Genomic DNA, 20,747 nt, shown 5'->3' with positions numbered 1-20,747 from the left:
GGATACAATGAATTTAATGGATTTACCATAATGACATTTCAATTTAGCAGCATAATGGATAGGTCGAGGTATTTCTATTGCCATACATAATCAGTAATTAACAGAACCATTCAGAACCATTCATGTACAAAAAGAGAACAATTGTAATAATACACACACAGTGTACACACACACCCACACACACACACACACACACACACGACAAAACGTTGCTCCTGATGAATTGTGCCTAAAGACCAGAACATGTGCACACATGATTGTGTACCTATGACACAGACATGAATGCACAGACACACACATGCATATACACAGACATGCGCGCGCACACTCACTCACTGGCAGTAGTTTTAGCCTGCAGGATAGGCTTCTTCTCCAAGAAGTGGTCGTTTTAAGGCAGGCTCCTTAATTAAGTTGTCTGCCAAAACAGAGAGAGAACAGTTATCATCTACCAATACTTCAAGGTAGATTCAAAACGTTGCATGTACAGTTCTCTTGATGAGCTTAGGCAGAAAGAATGCTGCAACTAAATGTGAAGGGTTTCGATCCAAACACAATGTAGTAGGATACTGTCACTGTGTAGGCTAGGCAACATTTTTGTAAGAGGAATGTTACCGTCAAAATGGCAACAAAGTCACTATTATATAAACCAGGCCATTACAACTTAACAGTTTATATTTCATAATGAATATATTTGTTTTTAAAGTATTGTGTTTAGTTAATAGCATACAGGTAAATTGGCCAATTAGTATGTCCACTCACTCTTTGTGGATCTATAGTCTTCTCCAAGCCCTGAGACAGCACATCAGCCATGTTCTCCCCCTTCCATGAGAACAGGCTGGAGTGGGAGGTGGATGACCTGGGGGTTCTGGTCAGGGAAGCATTAGGTGGTGGTGATCCGTCACTGGTCTTCCGCCTCTTGGCCAGCTGCCTGTGGTCAAAACCCAACAGTCGGCCATAAACCCCTGGCGGTCTCCCCCTTCGGCGTGGTGAGGGGTGGGGTGGGTGGAAGGGTGTGGGGAAAGGGGAGCGACTGGCCACCCCTGGCACGCTTGAGTGTCGGTCTGATAAGTGTGGTGGGCATGGCTTCTTTCTTGGTGAGACAGTGCCGTTGATTGGTCCTTGAGAAGAGGGCGGTGGGCACTTCTCATGGAGGTCCAGCTCCCTGATGTGTTTGGAAGACTGGTCCTCGGCACAGCTGTGTGAAGGTTTAGCAACTTTCTCCACTGTGCCACCAGCTCGTAGTAGTTCAAGCTCCCTCAGCCGAGCTTTAATGGGACGCCTGATGGGATTGCGCTGGCGGCCGTGGCTAGCAGAGAGAAGGGTGGAGGAGGGTGGTTTAGTGCTAGCAGGAGGGTTGTTCCGACAGCTCTTAGTCTCTGACTGCCCTGAGGAGGTGGAGGAGCAGCTGTCCTTGCCTGCAGCTCTGTGGAGGTGGGAGGCGGGAGGACACCTGAGTGAGGAGCCAGTGAGAGGGGATGCTCTGACTCCTGTCCTGACAGAGGATCGAGCAGCACTGCTGGATGTAGTATTGTGTCTCCTGAGACCGGTCGACAATTGAGGTATTTTCCTGTATGCGAACAAAGCAACAAAAAAACATGTTTTATTTTCTTGTTACAGTTGACCCTGATGAAGGCCCATGCAGGCCGAAACACGTTGGTCGTGTTTTTAACCCTTGTTTATAATATTTAATGAAATAAAGGATTTTTTCTACTTCAACTGGACAGAGCTGCCTTGGACCCTCTTAAGTTCGCCACCTAATACCTCCTTCCACAGTGACATTGACTCAAGGTATAGAACTTTTTAAGAACTCTTGTGCTCTGCTATATGAAACCCTCTCCAAAGAGCACCTGTCTACAGTTTTCTCTACATATAAAGGGCCCACGTAGCGCTTCTTCTTTTCTTTTTTTATGTTTTATTTTCTTGTTCCAAAAAGAGCTTTGCGCAATGGCTGTAGCCGCCCAGGGCAAATGCTACCTTGCCAATTTGCATTACTCGACAACATTTTTCTTTTCATGTAGCCTGCCAAAGTTTTAATGCTGTAGTACAGTAATAGGAAAAGAGAACACATTGCCACAAAGCACAAGACAAATCTTGGTTGCTGAAATTGACGGAGAATATTAGACTATAATGCCAATGCCATAGATTCCCTCTGATAAAGCCACAAAAATGGGGAGGATCATTAAAGGACTGTTAAAAATAACAATAGTGAAATAAATAAAATAAATAAGCTGTATGTGACAAAGGTTGAAATAATTGAATTCACTTTACATTTGGAAACCATTCTCATGAACAGATGTGAGGGACGACACTTACTTCCACAAGTGGGCGCTGATGTGGTGCTCCACCATGGCACTAAGGGCAAACCGAAGGCGATGCAACCGACGGTCAAAGGTGAAGATGCTACAACCCAAGGTGTGGCTTCCAAAAGTGCAAAGCTAATGGGATATAATATTACAGTAGGTCAAAACCAGTGGTATGTTAAGGGGAATGATCGCTTTTGGATCATACATAATGTGGTAGGTAGAATTTCTTTCTCTTGTAAAATAAACAAAACGGCTTTGCTCTCATCTAGAAAAGCACACGGCAGCGGAAAACATCTCCAATATGACAGAGGACGTTTAACCCATTTTGACCTGAGATCAGATTCTAAAAATGTCTTCTACATCCTGACAGTTTTCTGAAAAAGCTATGTTTCTATGTCAGTCGTTCTTCGATTTTTCAAAAATAGCAGACCTACAAGCTCATAGCGCGCCACTCGGTGGCGCGCTATGAGCTTGTAGATCTGCTATTTTTCAATAACTAAAGCACAACATAATGCTAACACCAAAAGGGGTTCCCGCCAAAAATGGGTTAAGTTTATGCATGCTGGCCTGTTCACCTTGTCATCTGAGACGGTGAGACCGCTTCAGTCACTGCATTCAAGTACTGCTGTCTGCTGATGTCAGTTCAGTTGTGCACAGGTTGTACAGTACAACAATGCCATGGCACTATGGCTCTTATCACTGGTCATTTAGGTGAGCCAGGATGTGAAGCTAAACGAATGGCCTAGAGTAGTTATAAATCGCTATATACCAAACATTTATTGTAAAGTATTCAAATATTCTTGCAGGTTTTGGTACAATTTAGGCATTTTGCAAACGCTCTTAATCCAGACCGATTTACAGTACGCACCCCGAGAGGTTTGGGGTGCCAGGGTGTGGCCGGCAGGTCCCTGGCCTCCTCCTGCTCCTCTCCCTCGCTCTCCTCACTCAACAGGAGGCTCTGGTTGAAGGGGTATGGAGGCTGTATGTCCACTTCCACAGCACCGTCTCCATCTTCCTCCTCCTCCTCCTCATCTGGATTACTCTCCAGTGACTCCCTGCTGGGGGAATGCCTGCTGGTAAGCCGTAGGGAGCCAATGAGGGAATAGGACTGGTACATTATAACAGTGTAGTTTCACAGGATAAAGAGGCAGGTTTCAGGAGGACAATGTGCTAGCAAGGCACCCCTGATCCAGTTATCCCTTCAGACATTTGTATTTTTAGATTGCAATTATGGAACTAAATGTATAGATTTGTCAGAGCATGTCAGAATTTTCTTTCAAATGGCAGTCTTTAAATAGCTTTTTTGTGTAATTTTAAAATGACACCAACCAAATGACGAAACGAACTGAAGTGCTGTTTAACTTGTGTGATAGTTTAGGCTGACCTAGGATCAGGTTAGTGTAGCAGCGACATGAATGGCTGCGTTACTTGTGTGATGATTATGCTGGTTTAGGATCAGCAGCGCAAGAGAGAACGCAATGCGCATGCGTACCATGCAAGGCAAGCCAGGACGGGCTGATTTGGAAAAACACCGGCATGCAATTCTACAAATCATTCATCCCGACAACATTGTTGACCTCAACGAGGTGAAAGCAAAGCTCAAAGCAAACTAATAAGTATTATAGCATATTATTCAGCATTAAGCACAATATCGTTCAGGAGATACTGACCAACAAGTGAATCAGAGAACTAGTGTAGTGGTTCCCAACTCCTACCTCTTAGTACAGCTGGTTTTCAATAACACCAAGTTGAACTAGTCCCAGCTCACATTCGCGCAACCTTGTGAGCTTGTAGATCAGCTAGTTTCACTACTACATTTGTTTTTTAATTTATGGAATTTCTTCGTGCACACATAGACATCAAAGGGGGCTTCAGCCCATGCCCATTTACCCTTTCCAGACCACGAATGCAGCATTTACTACATGGTCCTGAACTTGAACACAGTATTGAACAAATTTGTTTAGAAATCCATGTCGTACACCGCTTCTCCACTAGCTAAAAGTGCCGGGTTGAGCCCCGAAAATAGCTGATTTACAAGCTCTCAGCGCGGCGCGCTGTGAGCTTGTAGATCTGCTATTTTCATCCAAAAGTGCCCTCTTACGGGATTTCAGCCCCTGCCTCTCTAAAGGGCCTTTCAAACGGGGAGCGAGGAACGTAGGCGTTGTTGCCTGGATCAACGACAGGTCTGCTCAAGAGGGGCGCAACAACGCAAACGTAAAAAAAAAGCGAAACAGTATCCAGGTCTGGTAAGTCGCGGGCGTGTGCATGAAACGAGCACAACAAATTCACAGGACCGCGTTGACATAAATACGCTTGCGTTGTTGCACCGTGACTGCTCCCCAGTGCGACGCGCATAAACGCAGGTGTCATTGAAAATGAACTATAGGGGCGTTAATATATCGCTTCCTGTTGGCCCTTAACACTCTGCACGTCCCTGGCTCTGATTACCATTTGTGTAGCTCTCTTACCTGAGGATGGGGAAGCAGCTGCCGCGGTTGCGTTTGTCGAGTTGGGGTGGTGATGGCTCTTCTTCGGGGGCCTCCGAATGTGATGGAGAGTCTATCAGTGCATGGGAGTCCTGGCCTTTAGACCCTGCCCGTTGTTCCATTACCAGCTGGTCAAAAGTCTTACTCCTGCCCACCACTTTACGCCGCTGGTGGATGGAATGTATCTAGAGAGTGGAAGAAATCAGGATATGCCAGTCATTGTGTGAGTGTGTGTGCATGGGGGGTCCGGTCACATCTGTTATTTTTGCAATAATTAATGGTACGTGTATAAATAACTTTTTTCTATCGATTACTTCCCCCATAGATATATTTGGTTTTTGTCCTAAGCCAATAATTTGATGTCCAGCTCCTATACTCCCTATGGAGACACAGGAAACTCTTTTACCATCATCACAATCATCAAATGTTTTTTTTTGTGAACTATCCCTTTAAACCCTATATTCTTTGTTGACCAGTGTCCCCCAGGGGTCTATACATGACCTCTTTTTCCCTTTACACCAAATCTCCGCGCTATCAACTGTCTATTATTTTTTTTGCGATAGACATACCGTAATTAACTTTTGAATTTAGCCACAAAAACCCTATAAACTTTGTGGACCAAGGCCCTCCAGGGTGTACGTGCATCTTTGCCCACATGTGAGCTTGTACATCGATTCTTTTCGCCGACTTGCCTTGAACGAAATGCCCAGAATAGGGGCGCTAAGGTTTATGTGGTTAGAAAGGCCATGAGGGAAAGTGAGGAGGCACTGAGAGTGTTTACATTGCACATAAGCTGGCGGGTGCACAGCCTCTTCCTTTCTGGATCCAACACGCCGCAGTGTTTGTCCAGGTCACATTCTTTCTCTGGGGAAAGAAAACAAACACAGTAGCTAGTCAGCATGCAGAACCAACAAGACATCACAGACAGTCAGATGTTCTATTATGGCTGGATTGGGCCTCTGAGGCATGGGACATTCTGACATTTTTCATGTCATGATTATCCTGGCCAAAATAATTGTGATTCATGATATTATCCCAATAGTGATCAAATGAGGCTTTAGGTACTGCAAGGAAAGAAGAGTGAATGCCAAAAAACAAGGTCCCCTTGCAAAATTAAAGGATAAAAAAAAACATTGTGTGAGTCTGTTCTTTCAATACTTTTACACTGTTATGTGGCAGTTTCATGTCAGTGTACTTCAGGCATATCAGTCGCATCTGCGTTCCCGTTCACTTCCATTATGGGAGAAAAGAGGTTGACTGGCACTTAAAGGCAATGAAACCTGTTTTTGAAGTTTATTTTGCAAATCAGGTAAAAGGTATAGCAGGGTAAACATATGGGGCATATGTATTCATTGAAAACTATCTACGAAAAAAAGGACAGACAGACAGACAGACAAGACAGAAGTTTGTGTGTCAGTTAACTTACTGCAAACTTTCTTGTAAGTGCGGCTGTAAGTCCTCGGGATGGGCAGAGGATTGTGTTGAACATCCGATGGCCTAGTCACAGGCTTCTCATCTGACGGCCTAGTCACAGGCTTCTCATCCGATGGCCTAGTCACAGGCTTCTCATCCGATGGCCTAGTCACAGGCTTCTCATCCGATGGCCTAGTCACAGGCTTCTCATCCGATGGCCTAGTCACAGGCTTCTCATCTGACGGCCTAGTCACAGGCTTCTCATCCGATGGCCTAGTCACAGGCTTCTCATCCGACGGCCTAGTCACAGGCTTCTCATCTGACGGCCTAGTCACAGGCTTCTCATCCGATGGCCTAGTCACAGGCTTCTCATCCGACGGCCTAGTCACAGGCTTCTCATCCGACGGCCTAGTCACAGGCTTCTCATCCGACGGCCTAGTCACAGGCTTCTCATCCGACGGCCTAGTCACAGGCTTCTCATTCGACGGCCTAGTCACAGGCTTCTCATCCGATGGCCTAGTCACAGGCTTCTCATCCGATGGCCTAGTCACAGGCTTCTCATCCGATGGCCTAGTCACAGGCTTCTCATCCGATGGCCTAGTCACAGGCTTCTCATCCGATGGCCTAGTCACAGGCTTCTCATCCGATGGCCTAGTCACAGGCTTCTCATCCGATGGCCTAGTCACAGGCTTCTCATCCGATGGCCTAGTCACAGGCTTCTCATCCGATGGCCTAGTCACAGGCTTCTCATCCGATGGCCTAGTCACAGGCTTCTGCTGTGTGGGTTTCTCTGAGGAGGAGGACAGTGCGCCAGGTAGCAGAGGTTCTGTGTGGCAGGGAGGGACTCTGGGACAAGGAGCAGAGGAATATGTAGGTGATGGAGAGCTCTCCTGAGGGAACTTGTCCACTGATGGTACACTGTAGATGGACATGGAAAAACACATAAAATGCAGGGTTAATTATATTAGAGCTACAGTAAGTGGTATGAGTGGATCATGTTAATAATAAATATTGTTGGATATGTTTCAATATTGTCACACTCTAAAGTACCATGATAAACAAAAGACTGAAGAGTTCATGTGTCTAATAAAAGGGACATTTCACCTCTGGAAGAAACTGTGTCACTCAATGTTAATAGTATTTGTAGTAGATAACAGTAGCACAATTTGAAATGTGCACCCTATGGCCGGAAAAAATATGAAGTCTGTGTGTTTGACTAGGGTTTGACTGGATTGCTGAATTCCTACAATGACCATAATGCTTTGGTGCACTGCCCCTCCTTGTGGAGAGGGGGAGGCTCCATGGAAGTGTAACTTGTAGTCCAGGAAGGAAGTGAGACCACATTTTCAGACAAATTTTGGTCATGAACATGGTGTCATGACTAAAATATCTAAAAACACATATTACACACACACACACACACACCCCAGGTAAGTGTTTGTGTCCTAAACATCATTAACCCATTCAGGACGAGAACCCGTTTGGTGTTTTAAGCATTATGTTATACTTTAGCAGTTTAGCTATTGAAAAATAGCAGCTCTACAAGCTCATAGCGCGGCACTTGCGCTATGAGCTTGTAGATCTGCTATTTTTGAAAAAACTTGAAAATGTGGCGCAAATCTTTCAATATATATTCTTTCAGAGCAAACATTTAACTAAAATCTTTGCTTCTGGGAGGTCGCTGGAACAACATATTTTCAGATGGGGTCGGCAGCCAAATACATATAATTTTTGGGGTCCTTGACATGAAATGGTTTGAAAACCACTGATATAGAAACATAGGTTTTTCAGAAAACTGCCATGATTTAGAAGAATCGTCCTCAGGTCTAAATGGCTCCCATCTCCAGCCCACGCCAGTTATCCGATCACCCAAACAGTGGAATAACATAAGAATGAACATGATGGAATAAGCTCTGTTGTTACCAATAGTCCTACTTAACATTGAGCACTTAAGTGGTATGTTTGGTGATTTCAAACATATATAATTTGCCTTTTACACAATGTACCTGCAGTACTTAAATCCACTGAGAATATTGGCTGGAGAGCCAGCTAGCTGTTGCTTGGAAAGAGCAAGATTTCTTGCCTTTTGCTGTAAACAACAAACCGTCCACACACAGGATATGTAAAATGATGTTGACTGTCTGGAGCTAATATTCTGTTTGGATCAAACTACTACAGACATGTAAAAGTGTCAAAATAGGTCTATAAATAACCGCCAATGATGCAGAATGTCAACTTACCCGACCTCCTCCTTTTGGACTTTAGCGGGTCTGTCTCGGGGGACAACTAGTGCTGCCAAGGGGGCTCCAGTCCCTTGGTATTTGCCATCCTTTTCCCTATCTCGCGCAGCGCGAGAAAGAATTGAGGAGGACCGGCCAGTCCTAGGTCGCTGCTCAGGGGCTGAGGTGGTGTACTGTCTGCAGAGCTTAGTGACGGGCCCATGTCGCCTCTCACAGTGCATTTCAAAGGCCTGCGGTTTGACCACCTGACCACAGTGACTGCACACCACCAAGTAGAAGTCATCATCAGTTGGGCTATGACCATATATGGGCATATCTATGCAAGAAAATATAAGGTACAGAAGTTAGATACTTGTCAGAGGACTGACTATACACCACTAGGAGTGGTCCTATACTACTCCCAATGATGTACTGACCAAGTTATTGAAAGACTTAACAGCAGAACCCTCACCCTCTTTCCCAAGGGTCATGATGGTGTCTGTGCGTTTCTTCCCATACTTGCTGCATTCTTCCACATTCAAGCCTGCTTGATGCAAAAACATTCAGTGTTAATGGTTGCCTGGTAGTATGTCATTCTATGCCAGTGGTTCTCAAACATTGTCATGGACCCACATTTGAGAGGACCTTGTGCCATAAGAGGTTTTGACAATATATTTTTATAATAGCCGGTCTACACCTCACAAGTCACAGCGCCTGGTTATTTTAAATAGTCGAATATAGTAAAGGCTTTAGGAAACATATCCTCATCCCCCCCTCCCCCTTTGCTGGGGACCCCATGGAACCCCTTATGCCAATATGAACTAGCCCACTGTTAAGTCAAAGTGTCGTACGGGGCACACTCAAAATGGGAAAAACACTTAACTCTATGAACATTTTGTTATCTAGCTTAGTCGAGCCCTGGCTGACACTATGGCAGTTTAGCTGGCCAAATCCCTTAAGTGGTGTTCACTGTTGTGTTGTTGTTGTTGCTGGTGTACGTGACGGTGATGATTGGCTAGCCAGTTACACCTGCACGGCTGCACTGTGAGGCTGCGTCTGGTTCTGGCGCCTCACACGTATATCTGTCGAGTTGTTTTTACTCCTTTTCTTTTTTACTGAATTACTGTAACATGTCGTTGGTTGTCTTGATTGTTGGCTGACAGGGTACGCTGCAGTACTAGACAACAGATCGGCCAACTCCTCCAGCGCTAGGACCCAGTGTGGGTCTTTTGTTTGGGTTGCGCTTTTTAATGTTGGGACAGTGCTTCGCTGCAGAAATTTAAAGAAATCACAGTGCAACGACATCATAATGTGTGACAAAAAGACACCGTGGAGATGCGGGTATGGCTCACCTTCCGATGATAAAATATTAGCCACATGATCTGCCCATGAACTCCAGTTTAATCCAACAAAATCGTCGAGGTTGGGATTTCGCCGATCCAAAGCGGCCATTGCTGCTCTTCTTGCGCGTTCACGACGAGTTGACACCATCAGTTCACGCACGGACGGCACGCGCATCATAAACGCGTCATGAAATTCGTGCACAGGAAGAGGCAGCTCAAGAATATTGGTGAAAGAATGAATGAAGAAATGGACACACACACACACACACACACACACACACACACACACACACACACACACACACACACACACACACACACACACACACACACACACACACACACACAAATGAAGGGACACAGAGAGACAGATACAGAAATCTCCATATATGGGCATAAAAAGGACACAGACAGCACCAGGTGGGGTATGGATTTCCAACTTCCATTGATACCGACTCGGTGCTCTGCAGCCGGGCACCGGTCTAGTATAAATGCACCAAGTCTCTGTACTGTCTGTAATCCACGTAACTCGCCCCACCGACACACGTTCCATACCCCCAGACGGCCCAGAGGGATAGTGCAGTGAGTCACAAAAGGCCTCTGCCCGGGCCAGACTCCATATTTGGGCATGCCTGAAAAAGAACTCCATATATGGGCATAAAGGGACACATACATAATAACTGGGTGGGGCATTCATGCATTTCCAACTTGCATCGTTCCAAGTAGGCCAGTGCCCCACGGGCACCGCTCTAGTATATATAATTGCCGCTATAGGACTGACAGGTAGGGCATTGTTAATGGCTTGCTTGAGGCTTCTACTTCAGGCTGGGGCACAGACAGTATTCCAGGGGCCCAGGGCTTGCATGGAGATTGGTAGTGGCACCCCAAGAGCCATGCAGGCGAGGTTTGGCCCCCACTTCTTCCTGGTGTTGTTTGTAGGACGGTTGCCTATCCAGGTGAACAGTACACCAGGTACTTATGGGGCTTGCTGGAACTCCAGGCCCTAGTTGTCAACGGATTACAGATATCATACCACAAGTTCCCTATAGAGGGTATGCGTGTGACATCATCAAACCCGGAAGTTATGCAGGAATGCCTACTGAGTGGCAAAAAACTACTTTCTGGCCTTGACAGCCCATGCATCCAAACAGAAAAGTCCTATCTGATTGCATTAAATAACGTTAAACAATGTTAAACTCACTTTGCATGTTGCTTTGCCACTCGATTTGCCACTCGATGTGCCATTCACTTTAAGCATGCGCATACCGTCTATTCGCTTCACCGTTAAGATGGTATGCTATTTGTTTCAAAAAAGCTTTATACCCTGTATAACATAACGATGCAATGTATAGCTGTTTACAAAATGTTGTACCCCCTCCAACTGTATACTTTCTCCATTTTCAACTGTTTTTATTGTATTTTGATACTTGCTTTGGCAATGTAAACGTATTCTCATGCCAATAAAGCTCCTTTGAATTGAAATTGTACACCAGTGCGCCACCATAATAAACTAAAATATGGAGGCATGTTAATGGCTACTGGCCAGCATTTGACAGAAACCACACATTTAAATAAATACAGCTCTTCCCTTTAATAATGTACATCATGACACAGAATGTTTTCATAGATAGCATTAGCTAGTAGGAGTCATTTAAAAACAATCGTAATGCACTTCATGAAGCTAGCCAGTATATAATATATCACGTAGAATGGAGCCTGGAGGTAGAAGAAAGGCGCATAAGTAAATACCCATTGTTGGCTAGTCAGTGAGTGAATTAGTTATGAAGAAAATATAACTTGATTAAATCAGAATTATTGTTATCATGCTATCAGAACCATGATAGGCAACAAAGTCTTATGCACACCTGTTAGGCTCAGAGATGGGTGCGTAGGCAGGGCTCAAAGTATTAAAAATAAATGCATTTAGGCCCTCATTTATCAACGCGGCGTACGCCCAAATATACTTGCACGCCGGAATTACCGCAATTCTCGGCATTTATCATTCCCGCATGAACTTGAACATGCGCCGCCCAAATATCACGTCAGGTCGGGAGCTGTCGTAGGCTTTGTCCTCACCTGTTTTTCTGTCGTAGAAAAGCGGAGCAGCATTGTCTGACCAGCTGATAGGCTGTCACAGGCATCTAAACATATGTTTTCACTTCTAAAATGTATATAATACTAATACATATGTGAAAGATATTTATCATATTTCCAAGTGTACAAGCAATTAAAATCGCGCAATTAAAAACAATGTTGCAAGTTAAATGCTTAAGTGTTTTGCATGAGCGCATAGGCCTATACATTTGCGATTTGCGCTGTCTGTGCTGGAATAGTTTTACACTCCATTGATAAATGAGGGCCATAGAGTGCACAAAAACCTGCACACCGTCTGCACTTGCAATATGAACACTTGTATTAGGATAAATTACGTTTTAGTAATAAGTGTTCATATTGCAAGTGCAGACGTGTGCAGGTTTTTGTGCACTCTACATTTCTTTTGAATAATCAGAACCATGATAAAATTGGAAAAGTTTTTAGATGTATGCTGACAAAATTTCCAAAAATGAAACAAATAAAAGTCAACATAGAGTACAAAGCGAAAACTGTTATTCATCAATCAAATGAATGTATTTTAAATTGTAGCTCAATGGCAAAATAGTTAAGGTAGGGTACGTTTTTTGTTAAAACGGTTAAAGCACTATTCTGATATTCTTACTATAGTGCATGTTTGTTCAATAACAGCACCCTCGCCATTTCTCCAGCTTTTTTTTTACATTGTTCCAGTTCCAATTCTGTCTGATAATTTGTCTCATAACTCCCAATTTCACTTACTTATCCTGTGTCCTGTCCTGCATAAGTTCTCTCTGCTGATCAGTGTACTAACCTGAAAATGCATGTTCTCATTTAACACGATGGACGCCAAAACGCTTCAGGTTCAGATTTAACCCTGGAGGTCACCGAACCCGCCAGATGGCGGGTTGTAAGGTTTATATCAATACCAAGCAGCCAAAGCTCAACACTAACCTTCCGTGCTGCCCAGGCTGCTAGACAAGCGCCTACGTTCTTCCCATCGTGAGGATCAATGCGCGCGCCTCCCATAAGGATCCACTCATTGTCGTTTCTTTGTTGCTTGTTTTCTCGTAAAATACTCCAAAGTTGTTGTTTTAGTCCAAACTGCCCGACGTTCAGATGTAAATAGTGATTTCTGATCGCATCGCGCCAGCCATGTTACCGCTTGTTGTGAAACCTAACACATGTCGGCTGCTGCTCGAAAAGGTTTTTGCCCCTCCTCTTGTTGTATTGGGCTGTGTGGGCGGAAATGGAATGGTGCCTATATAGAGCCAAATTCCAATACCCAAAATCCCGGCCACTCACTCACTCACACTCGGTAACTCCAGCATGGATGTGTTATGGTGAAATAATGAAATGATATATGCGACAATCGTGTAGACATCACATAATGTCAGTTTCCGGACGTGAATTATTGTGGTTTGTTGATTAGCAGAGTTCAAACTTAGCGGTATTTAGGCCACGTATTTAAAGAACTCCTTGGAAGTTGTGTGAAGTCCACAAGATGTTCATATATTTCGGCAGCTCACCAATTTCACTGTAACACCGCCATGCTGGAGTGACCAAGTGTGAGTGAGCGAGTGGCCGAGATTTGGGGTATTGGAATTTGGCCTAGGAGATATAGCTGCCTGCCTGCGGTAATTTCAAATGAACACCAGGGGGCGCTGAAAGTGTTAAGAGCTGGAGCCAGAGAGACAGAACAAACACTCCATAGCAATGATTACTGAATTATATTCAGAATATATAGTTATTTAAAAATGTATTTTAATTTAACTAAGTATGAGTTACTCCAACACTGAGATAATGCAAAAAATAATCCTGTTTACTTTCAAGGACATAATCTCATATTATATTATATTTTTTAAGTGTTGGAGTTTGGAAGCACTGGTTTTTGCTTCCTGCAGTATGTGCAAATTCGAGGTGGTACGCAGAGCCGTTCAGTGACTTAGACACTTCCAAACTTCCAAACTCCAACACCTGCACAGAATTTCTCGACAGAAAGTTGCTCATAACATGTGGATTTTTATGAAACAAACGCTTTGCAGATTGAAATAGGATAATTCACACAGAATATTCAATAATGATTCCCCCAGAGATGCAAAATCTCTGATGGAGATTTACTTCATAATGTTCATATGCTGTGGAGCTGTCCTTGCTTGGAGGAGTTATGGAAATAATTTACATAGAACAACGTCAGAAGTAGTAGGGTGTGACATAGTACCTGATCCTAGGATCTGGATTTTGGGAGACACGCACGTTCCACTCCACAACAGGGAGTTCAGTGCCCAGTCTTTGGACAGGGCCCACATTTGTCAATTGATCACACTTGATCACCCCTATATCTCCATATATGGAGCTGGCCTGTTCTGACATCACAATCTGCATAGACTCCATATTTGGGCATGCCAGACAAGGAACTCCATATATGGGCATAAAAGGGACACAGACATAATAACTGGGTGGGGCATGCATTTCCAACTTGCATGTTCCAAGTAGGCCAGTGCCCAACGGGCACCGCTCTAGTAATGTACTGTATATTTTTTTGCTTTTGTTGTTGTCGTCCTGTCTTTTGTATCATTGTGGAAAAAAGGAAGACTGTAGGGCAACCTTGAATTATCCTATTTCTTTTTTTGAGTGGTGCAAACCACTCCAACAACTGGCTTTGTTAGTACCCGTGTGTGTTTGTGCCTGTACGGGCGAGCATGGTTGCTATGTGACGTCACTGACATCACCGACATCACGTCGGAGTGTTGAGACTGAATTCATGCGGAGAGTACTTATGACACAGATGCTTTCCTGGTTCTAATGTACAGTAACTATAACAATAAATGTGTAGTTGCACCACTCAGTTCACACGGGTGTGATTTTTTTTTAAAGAAATAGGATAATTCAAGGTTGCCCTACAGCTGCAATGTTGGCGAGTTTAACATTGTTTAATACAAGCATATCGGAAATTTCAATTTGATCAATGGGCTGTCAATGGAGGGTATTGCAACTCTAGATTCAACCCATTATAAAAAAATCACTCCCCTGTGAACTGAGTGGTGCAGTGACGTCACACACTAACCATGCTCACCTCGTACAGGTACCACGTACAGGTACACGGGTACATACACGGGTACACGGGTACAGACAAAGCTGGTTGTTGGAGTGGTTTGCACCACTCAAAAATCTAGTGTTGCAAATTACGGCTAGCAGAGCTCAAGACCTTAGGCTATACAGTAAGGACAGTAAGGGCAGCGATTCAGGAGTTGGCTAGACTGCACTCTAGCATCACAAATCCAGATGGATCAAAATGCAATAACTAAAAGCAAAATTCAATTAAAGCTGGCACTTTCACGACAGTCCTATGCAAGATTCCAACCCCACGCAAGTGCTCACATTTTTACCACCGATATATTAGAGCACACCTACTTACTGGCTGGATACATTGAAATTTGACCTTCTTCAGGCAGTACCACTTCTGAACCAGTAGTGGTTAGACCCTACCACAGGATCTACATTTTTCAACAGAAGAGCAGGGAGACCAAATTACAACCAGTGTTATTGTATTAACATACTCTTCCATACATTGTATTTACCCCAAAAAGTTAGTGGCACATTTAAGTTAACTGTAACTAACTACACTTAAGTTCCTCATGCCTGCAAATTCCAACTTAAAATTAACTGGTTTGAATTGACATGTTTTATGACACTACTGATTTAGTGTCTACAACAAAAGCATTTTAACATCGTTATACATATTTTGTTTTTATTTATTTGAAATTATAACACACTAATAGACCACACATCTGACAGAAAGTGCAAATAATACATTTGCTACACAGTGTATGCAAATAATTGGATTCACTTGACATTGCCATGTTATGTCACTATTAAGCTAACATTAAATGTAACACTTCCATGACTTGTGTTTAAACCCTGACATTTTCAGGGTTGCATTAAAATTACAACTTTGTTGGTTTCCTTTTGAATTAATACATTTTCCTACTTTAATTTAAGTCCAAGTTGAGTTTCAATACCTTCCGAAATGTTTAAAAAAAACAACAACAATGACCTGAATACAAAAATGCAGCACTTCCAAGGAGAAATGGAAATGCATACCTTATAATATAGGACATTTTCCTAAGAAGAGATAGTACCAAATGATTCATTCAGTGCCACTATGCAAGTGACCTATGAGATGAGGAAGCTGTGCTGTTATCAGTGTTTCCACACCTGAACCGGAAAACGGCCGACAGAAGAAGCTGTGTTTTACGTCATTTCCGAGTTTTTAGACAGCTGGTGGATGGATAAGAAGCTCCACCTCCGCGGCTAACTGCCACGACGCGGCGACGGACAGATTCCCGGAAACGCTCTCCTCCGCGTCAGTCAGCCGTGGGGGTGGAGCTTAATTTCCATCCACCAGCTGTCTAAAAACCCGGAAAAGAAGCTGCGGACAGCCGAGAACGTCCGCGGCTCTTTAGTAAGTGTGGCAGCACCTTATGATGGACTGACTCCTCCCTCTGCATCTGCATCTGCAGGCTGGCTAGTAGACTTGTGGAAGGGCGTTTCCTTGTAAATAAACCAGCAGTTGCTACCCCACAATATGAGGTTGAGAAAACCAAAAATCTGCCAAAAAGGGGTTAAAAAAGAAGACAGATGAATTCCAACATCTGAAGCCATTTTGCACACTTTAAGAATTTTTTTTTTTTTATATCATAGACCTAGAATGAAGAGACCAAGTGTAGGACGTTGTCACAATCCAAAATGTAGCCTGTGGATTCATGGGGCTCTGGCATTATTACAAACTACAGGCTGAGGCTACACACAGAAACAGGAACCAAGCGTTTTTTACAGTTCAAGGACTCGAAGAATCTGAAGTACTTCTGCTAGATGACACTTAGTTGTGATATCATTGCCAAAACCTTGGTGTCTTTATTCTTAGCATAGACCGAGTTGCACATAGCTTACCACAGAGGCGTTGAGTCGACCCATATGAGGTATAGCACCTGCAGTGCAAGTGTTTCCAATTTCCTTGCAGACATTTAAGTTAGGCATTATGATTGAAGGACTGGTTGCCCACTTCACATCGGTCAGTCCTTTGCCCCAGGCGGAGGATGACACCAACCACAGAAAGGCCAGGGTTGCAGTGGCCAACAAATCCTTTTGGCAAAGAAGAGGATAAAGGGCTCGGTACAAATCAATTAAATACAGAAATTAGTCTGTGACAGTTTCAGTCTACTGTGAAGGCTGACTATTGGAGTTCAGAGGAATACACCCTCTCTAGTGTTTCATTTACACAATACTGCTAAATCCCCTTCTATGACCTTCTGCTGGTTCCAGCCTGTATGAAGCACAGCATGGAACAATAAGCAGAAGCATATATCAACATCAAGAAAACAAACATTTCATGCATATGATCCAAATAACACCATTTGTGACTCTAATGTTTGAGAAGGGAAAGCCAATTTGTATAAAATTACACTCACTGCCTTAGCTAAATTTGCACGGGAGCTCACACAAGCTCACACAAGCTCACACGTTTATGCTTGCTTGAAAAGTTAAGTTATGGCTTTCTAACTCATTTCACTATGCTAACCAAACATAATCAAAACAAGAATAAGGCAAACTTACCACAATGGGGCCACGACTAGACTCCCTGTATATGTGTTGGTAGCCCAGGTAGACGACCAGTGTGACTGTGCTATAGAGAAAGGCGAACACTCCAATAGAGACATAGAACTCAGCTGAAGACGAGTGATCTCCTATCAGGTAGTTATCAGTGGTGACAGTGCTATTGATCACACAGTCAGGGACTTTATATGGATTTGCCAACAACCTGTGAAGACAAAAAAATAATAATACAATCTAATCACCCTTAATCTTAATCACTTAAAACGACTTAAATGGTTGTCTGAAGTGTCATTTCAAATACAATTGAACCACATACCATCACATTTACATTTATGTTTGCACACACCTGAATGGGTAGCTGAAGACTGCAGTGATTGTATGCAATTTACTGCTGCTTTCTCCTTTACACAGCACAGAGAAGGCTGTGCTGCCAGTATAGCCGCTAGTGGTGGCGAAAGCAAAAATAGAAAATACCTGGAACAAGACATACGGTATAGTAAATAAGGCTGTTGTTGGTACAGTATAGCTTAATGGTAAATGGTAAATGGTGCATTTATATAGCGCCTTTATCCAAGGCGCTTTACAGATATTGTGCATTACATTCACCCATTCACACACACATTCATACACCGATGGCAGCGGAAACCACACAGAGGTTGTCGTTCTACCACACAATTCAATTCAAAGGAGCTTTATTTAAGAGGGGGTACAGAATTTTGTAAACCACACACACCACTGAGCTTCAGACAGGAAATCCACCAACACACAGGATGTCATGTGGATGTGTGTGGTTATACGGATATGCCATTACTTCTATATATTATACTGTTGTTCATAACTGATGCCTTGCATCATTCCAAGTAACGGGCACCGCTCTAGTATCTATAAATGCAAGTCTGTATGTGTATATGTATGTCTGTAATCCATAACTCGAGAACCGTTCGCCCCACTGACTTCAAATTCGACACACGCGTTCCAAACCACCACAGGGAGTGCAGTGCCCGGCCTTGTCGGTCGGACCCACGGTTGTCCAGAAATGCCACAAAAGGCCCCAGTCTCTAGCCTGATACTCAGTCTGAATTTTCATTTCGTTTCACTTCATTATTCAGACTGAAAGCCCTCCCCACGGCAGCAGTTTATGGGATGGGTGTAGTCAAAGCGGCAGTCTTCGGTGATTGGTTCATACCAACCAATCAGAATAGTAGGAAAGCAGATGATGTTGTCAATCATGTGGCTATGGCTAACCTGTTTGCTAACCAAACAAACACAGCCAACGAGCGCTACTAGTATGTAAACAAAAGCGGTAAAATATGTTGGATGATGATGTTTATAAAACCTCTCGTGTCTGTAAAGAAACTATTTATCATACGTCGATTTAATAGCCAGATTGATACGGTCGTGAGTTACCGCAGTGGGGGCAGCCATGTTTGTTGTCTGAGTCTGATGCTGTTGAGTGACGGGGCTGATGGCCAATCAGCTTACTACTTGGCTACGTGCGGACGTAGCTGACACCGTCGTGGGGAGAGACTCCAGACCTGAATATGTTCGCCAGAACATATTTTCTTAATGGGCGTGGCTAGCGATTCAGGGCTGGAGCCCTGATACCCAGTCTCTGGACAGGGCCCAAATTAGTCAATTGATCACACCTGATCACCCCTATATCTCCAGATATGGAGCTGGCCTGTTCTGACATCACAATGGTGTTCTGACATCTGCATAGACTCCATATTTGGGCATGTCTGACAAGGAACTCCATATATGGACATAAAAGGGACACAGACATAATAACTGGGTGGGGCATGCATTTCCAACTTGCATCTAAAGTAGGCCATTGGGCACAGCTCTTGTAATGTACTTACATAGATAAAACGGCCAAAAAACATGGCAATAGCCTACAATTTTCTTGCTAAACTAGCTGATTTGTTTCACCATTCTGGAGCACAATGCCAGTTAGGCCCATCTAGTAATTTCTAGAATAGTCAGTTTTATTTTACCTAGATAGTTTAACTTCAACTTCATGAATTCTCATGTATACTAGCACAATGCCAGCACGGATAAAATAATAATAAAAAATAAAATAAAAGAATAGTCTCTCTGTCCGAGCTTTACGTCACGAGACTCAACATGATAATCAATTTGGAAAGTATTCAACTGTGTGGGATGGACATTCTGCATCTAGACTACCGGTATGCGTGGCCTATATGGTAGAGATAAAGAAACTAAACTTACCCACTCCAGCACTCTGATAAATGCCAATGGTTCTTTCAGCGGGCCCAGGTCGAGAGAGAACCCGGTCATCATAATTTTCTGATGATGAAAATAAAATACACAATGTCAAGGCAGTCAGGGGTATAATGTTACAGTTATAGTCATACACAAAATGTGTTTGTCAAAAAAGTGCACTAGTTTGCGCCACAAATTCATGTCATTACCTGAGCGACGCTTTCCATTTCTGCTGACAAAAACCGTTGATGTGAAGATGAGATTTCTTTAACGGTTCTCTGGTTGTACTTGTACTTCTTTAGGGATTGTCAAACTTTTTTCCAACTTCTGCAGCAAGCGTTTCATAGTGGTTTACACGTGACCAGTGGCGTTCTTAAAGTGACACACACGGGGGGCGCTGCTAAAGAGGGTCGCCAGTGAAAGTGAAGGTCTGATTATAGTGCAATACAGTGGGCCTTTTTTAAATAATTTCCTTAAGTGCCTTTTGACAGAAATGTGCTAAATGTTATTGTCAATTTAGCCTATATCAAGACTATCATAGATTATGTATTATCGATTGTGATAATGGATATGATAGTCTTGATCCAACTCGACTGTTTCATCTTATTTTTATGAGGATGCCTGCCTGCTAGTTAAGGCCTTGCATATAGGTATATTATATTTGTTAGATCATTTGAGTTCCCATATTATAAGTAAATAATACATTTAAGATAAGAACAAAGTGTTCATTCATTCATGTTACGACTAATTTGTGTAGTCATCGTGACATCAAAATAATTAACATTCTTATCAGATACTGCATTTCAATTTCTGCGGGTGAGTGAGCAATCTGCCTGGGGAAATAATAAATATGCATTGCAAAGGCATATGAAAGCTACGCGAGGCTAGGTTGATAGTTGATAATAACGTTGGGCTTGGCTACTTGGCAAATACCACCACGAGAGGGCACCATTTCCTCATAATGGGAGTACATCTCATCAAATTGGCCTTTTTCACCCAGCGCAAGTGCATACATGCTGTTCATCCCATGACTCCCGTAGTGCCCTCTATTAGGGTAATCTGATCCCATTCACA

At 43.4% G+C, this 20,747-nt stretch overlaps 2 protein-coding genes across 5 annotated transcripts; both read right to left on the bottom strand.

The window, feature by feature from the left end:
* On the bottom strand, positions 1–9,967 carry atxn7l2b (ataxin 7-like 2b). 4 transcript variants are annotated; one of them, XM_079522520.1, is made up of 10 exons: positions 9,774–9,967; positions 8,894–8,965; positions 8,443–8,758; positions 6,216–7,120; positions 5,571–5,653; positions 4,772–4,974; positions 3,172–3,376; positions 2,314–2,435; positions 760–1,567; positions 1–415 (listed from the first exon to the last, which is right to left on the bottom strand). In XM_079522520.1, exons 1-10 carry the CDS (start codon positions 9,940–9,942, stop codon positions 407–409), a joined length of 2,892 nt encoding a protein of 963 aa, XP_079378646.1. In that variant the 5' UTR covers positions 9,943–9,967; the 3' UTR covers positions 1–406. The 4 variants fall into 4 exon arrangements, with proteins under 4 accessions (XP_079378646.1, XP_079378647.1, XP_079378648.1 ...); XM_079522521.1 differs by having other exon boundaries at positions 3,172–3,373; XM_079522522.1 differs by having other exon boundaries at positions 3,172–3,361.
* Positions 9,968–15,569: 5,602 nt separating this feature from the next.
* sypl2b (synaptophysin-like 2b) lies at positions 15,570–20,020 on the bottom strand. The gene is made up of 6 exons (XM_079520600.1): positions 19,883–20,020; positions 19,680–19,757; positions 17,797–17,924; positions 17,451–17,655; positions 16,788–16,979; positions 15,570–16,445 (listed from the first exon to the last, which is right to left on the bottom strand). Exons 1-6 carry the CDS (start codon positions 19,898–19,900, stop codon positions 16,317–16,319), a joined length of 750 nt encoding a protein of 249 aa, XP_079376726.1. The 5' UTR covers positions 19,901–20,020; the 3' UTR covers positions 15,570–16,316.
* Between the last annotated feature and the right edge of the window lie 727 nt (positions 20,021–20,747).

This window comes from Electrona antarctica (assembly GCF_951216825.1).
Source record: "Electrona antarctica genome assembly, chromosome: 2".
In the NCBI taxonomy this organism is placed as follows: Eukaryota; Metazoa; Chordata; class Actinopteri; order Myctophiformes; family Myctophidae; genus Electrona; species Electrona antarctica.
This window is presented reverse-complemented; position numbering and strand designations above follow the sequence as displayed.

Coding starts and splice junctions, on each gene's coding strand:
- atxn7l2b (XM_079522520.1), bottom strand. CDS start 9,942: ATGATGCGCGTGCCGTCCGTGCGTGAACTGATGGTGTCAACTCGTCGT. Junction 3,377..4,771: donor AGCTGCTTCCCCATCCTCAG/GTAAGAGAGCTA, acceptor ACGGCTTACCAG/CAGGCATTCCCCCAGCAGGG. Junction 1,568..2,313: donor ATCAGCGCCCACTTGTGGAA/GTAAGTGTCGTC, acceptor GTTCGCATACAG/GAAAATACCTCAATTGTCGA.
- sypl2b (XM_079520600.1), bottom strand. Junction 17,925..19,679: donor TTATCAGAGTGCTGGAGTGG/GTAAGTTTAGTT, acceptor GTCTTGTTCCAG/GTATTTTCTATTTTTGCTTT. Junction 16,980..17,450: donor CTAGTCGTGGCCCCATTGTG/GTAAGTTTGCCT, acceptor CTTTGCCAAAAG/GATTTGTTGGCCACTGCAAC.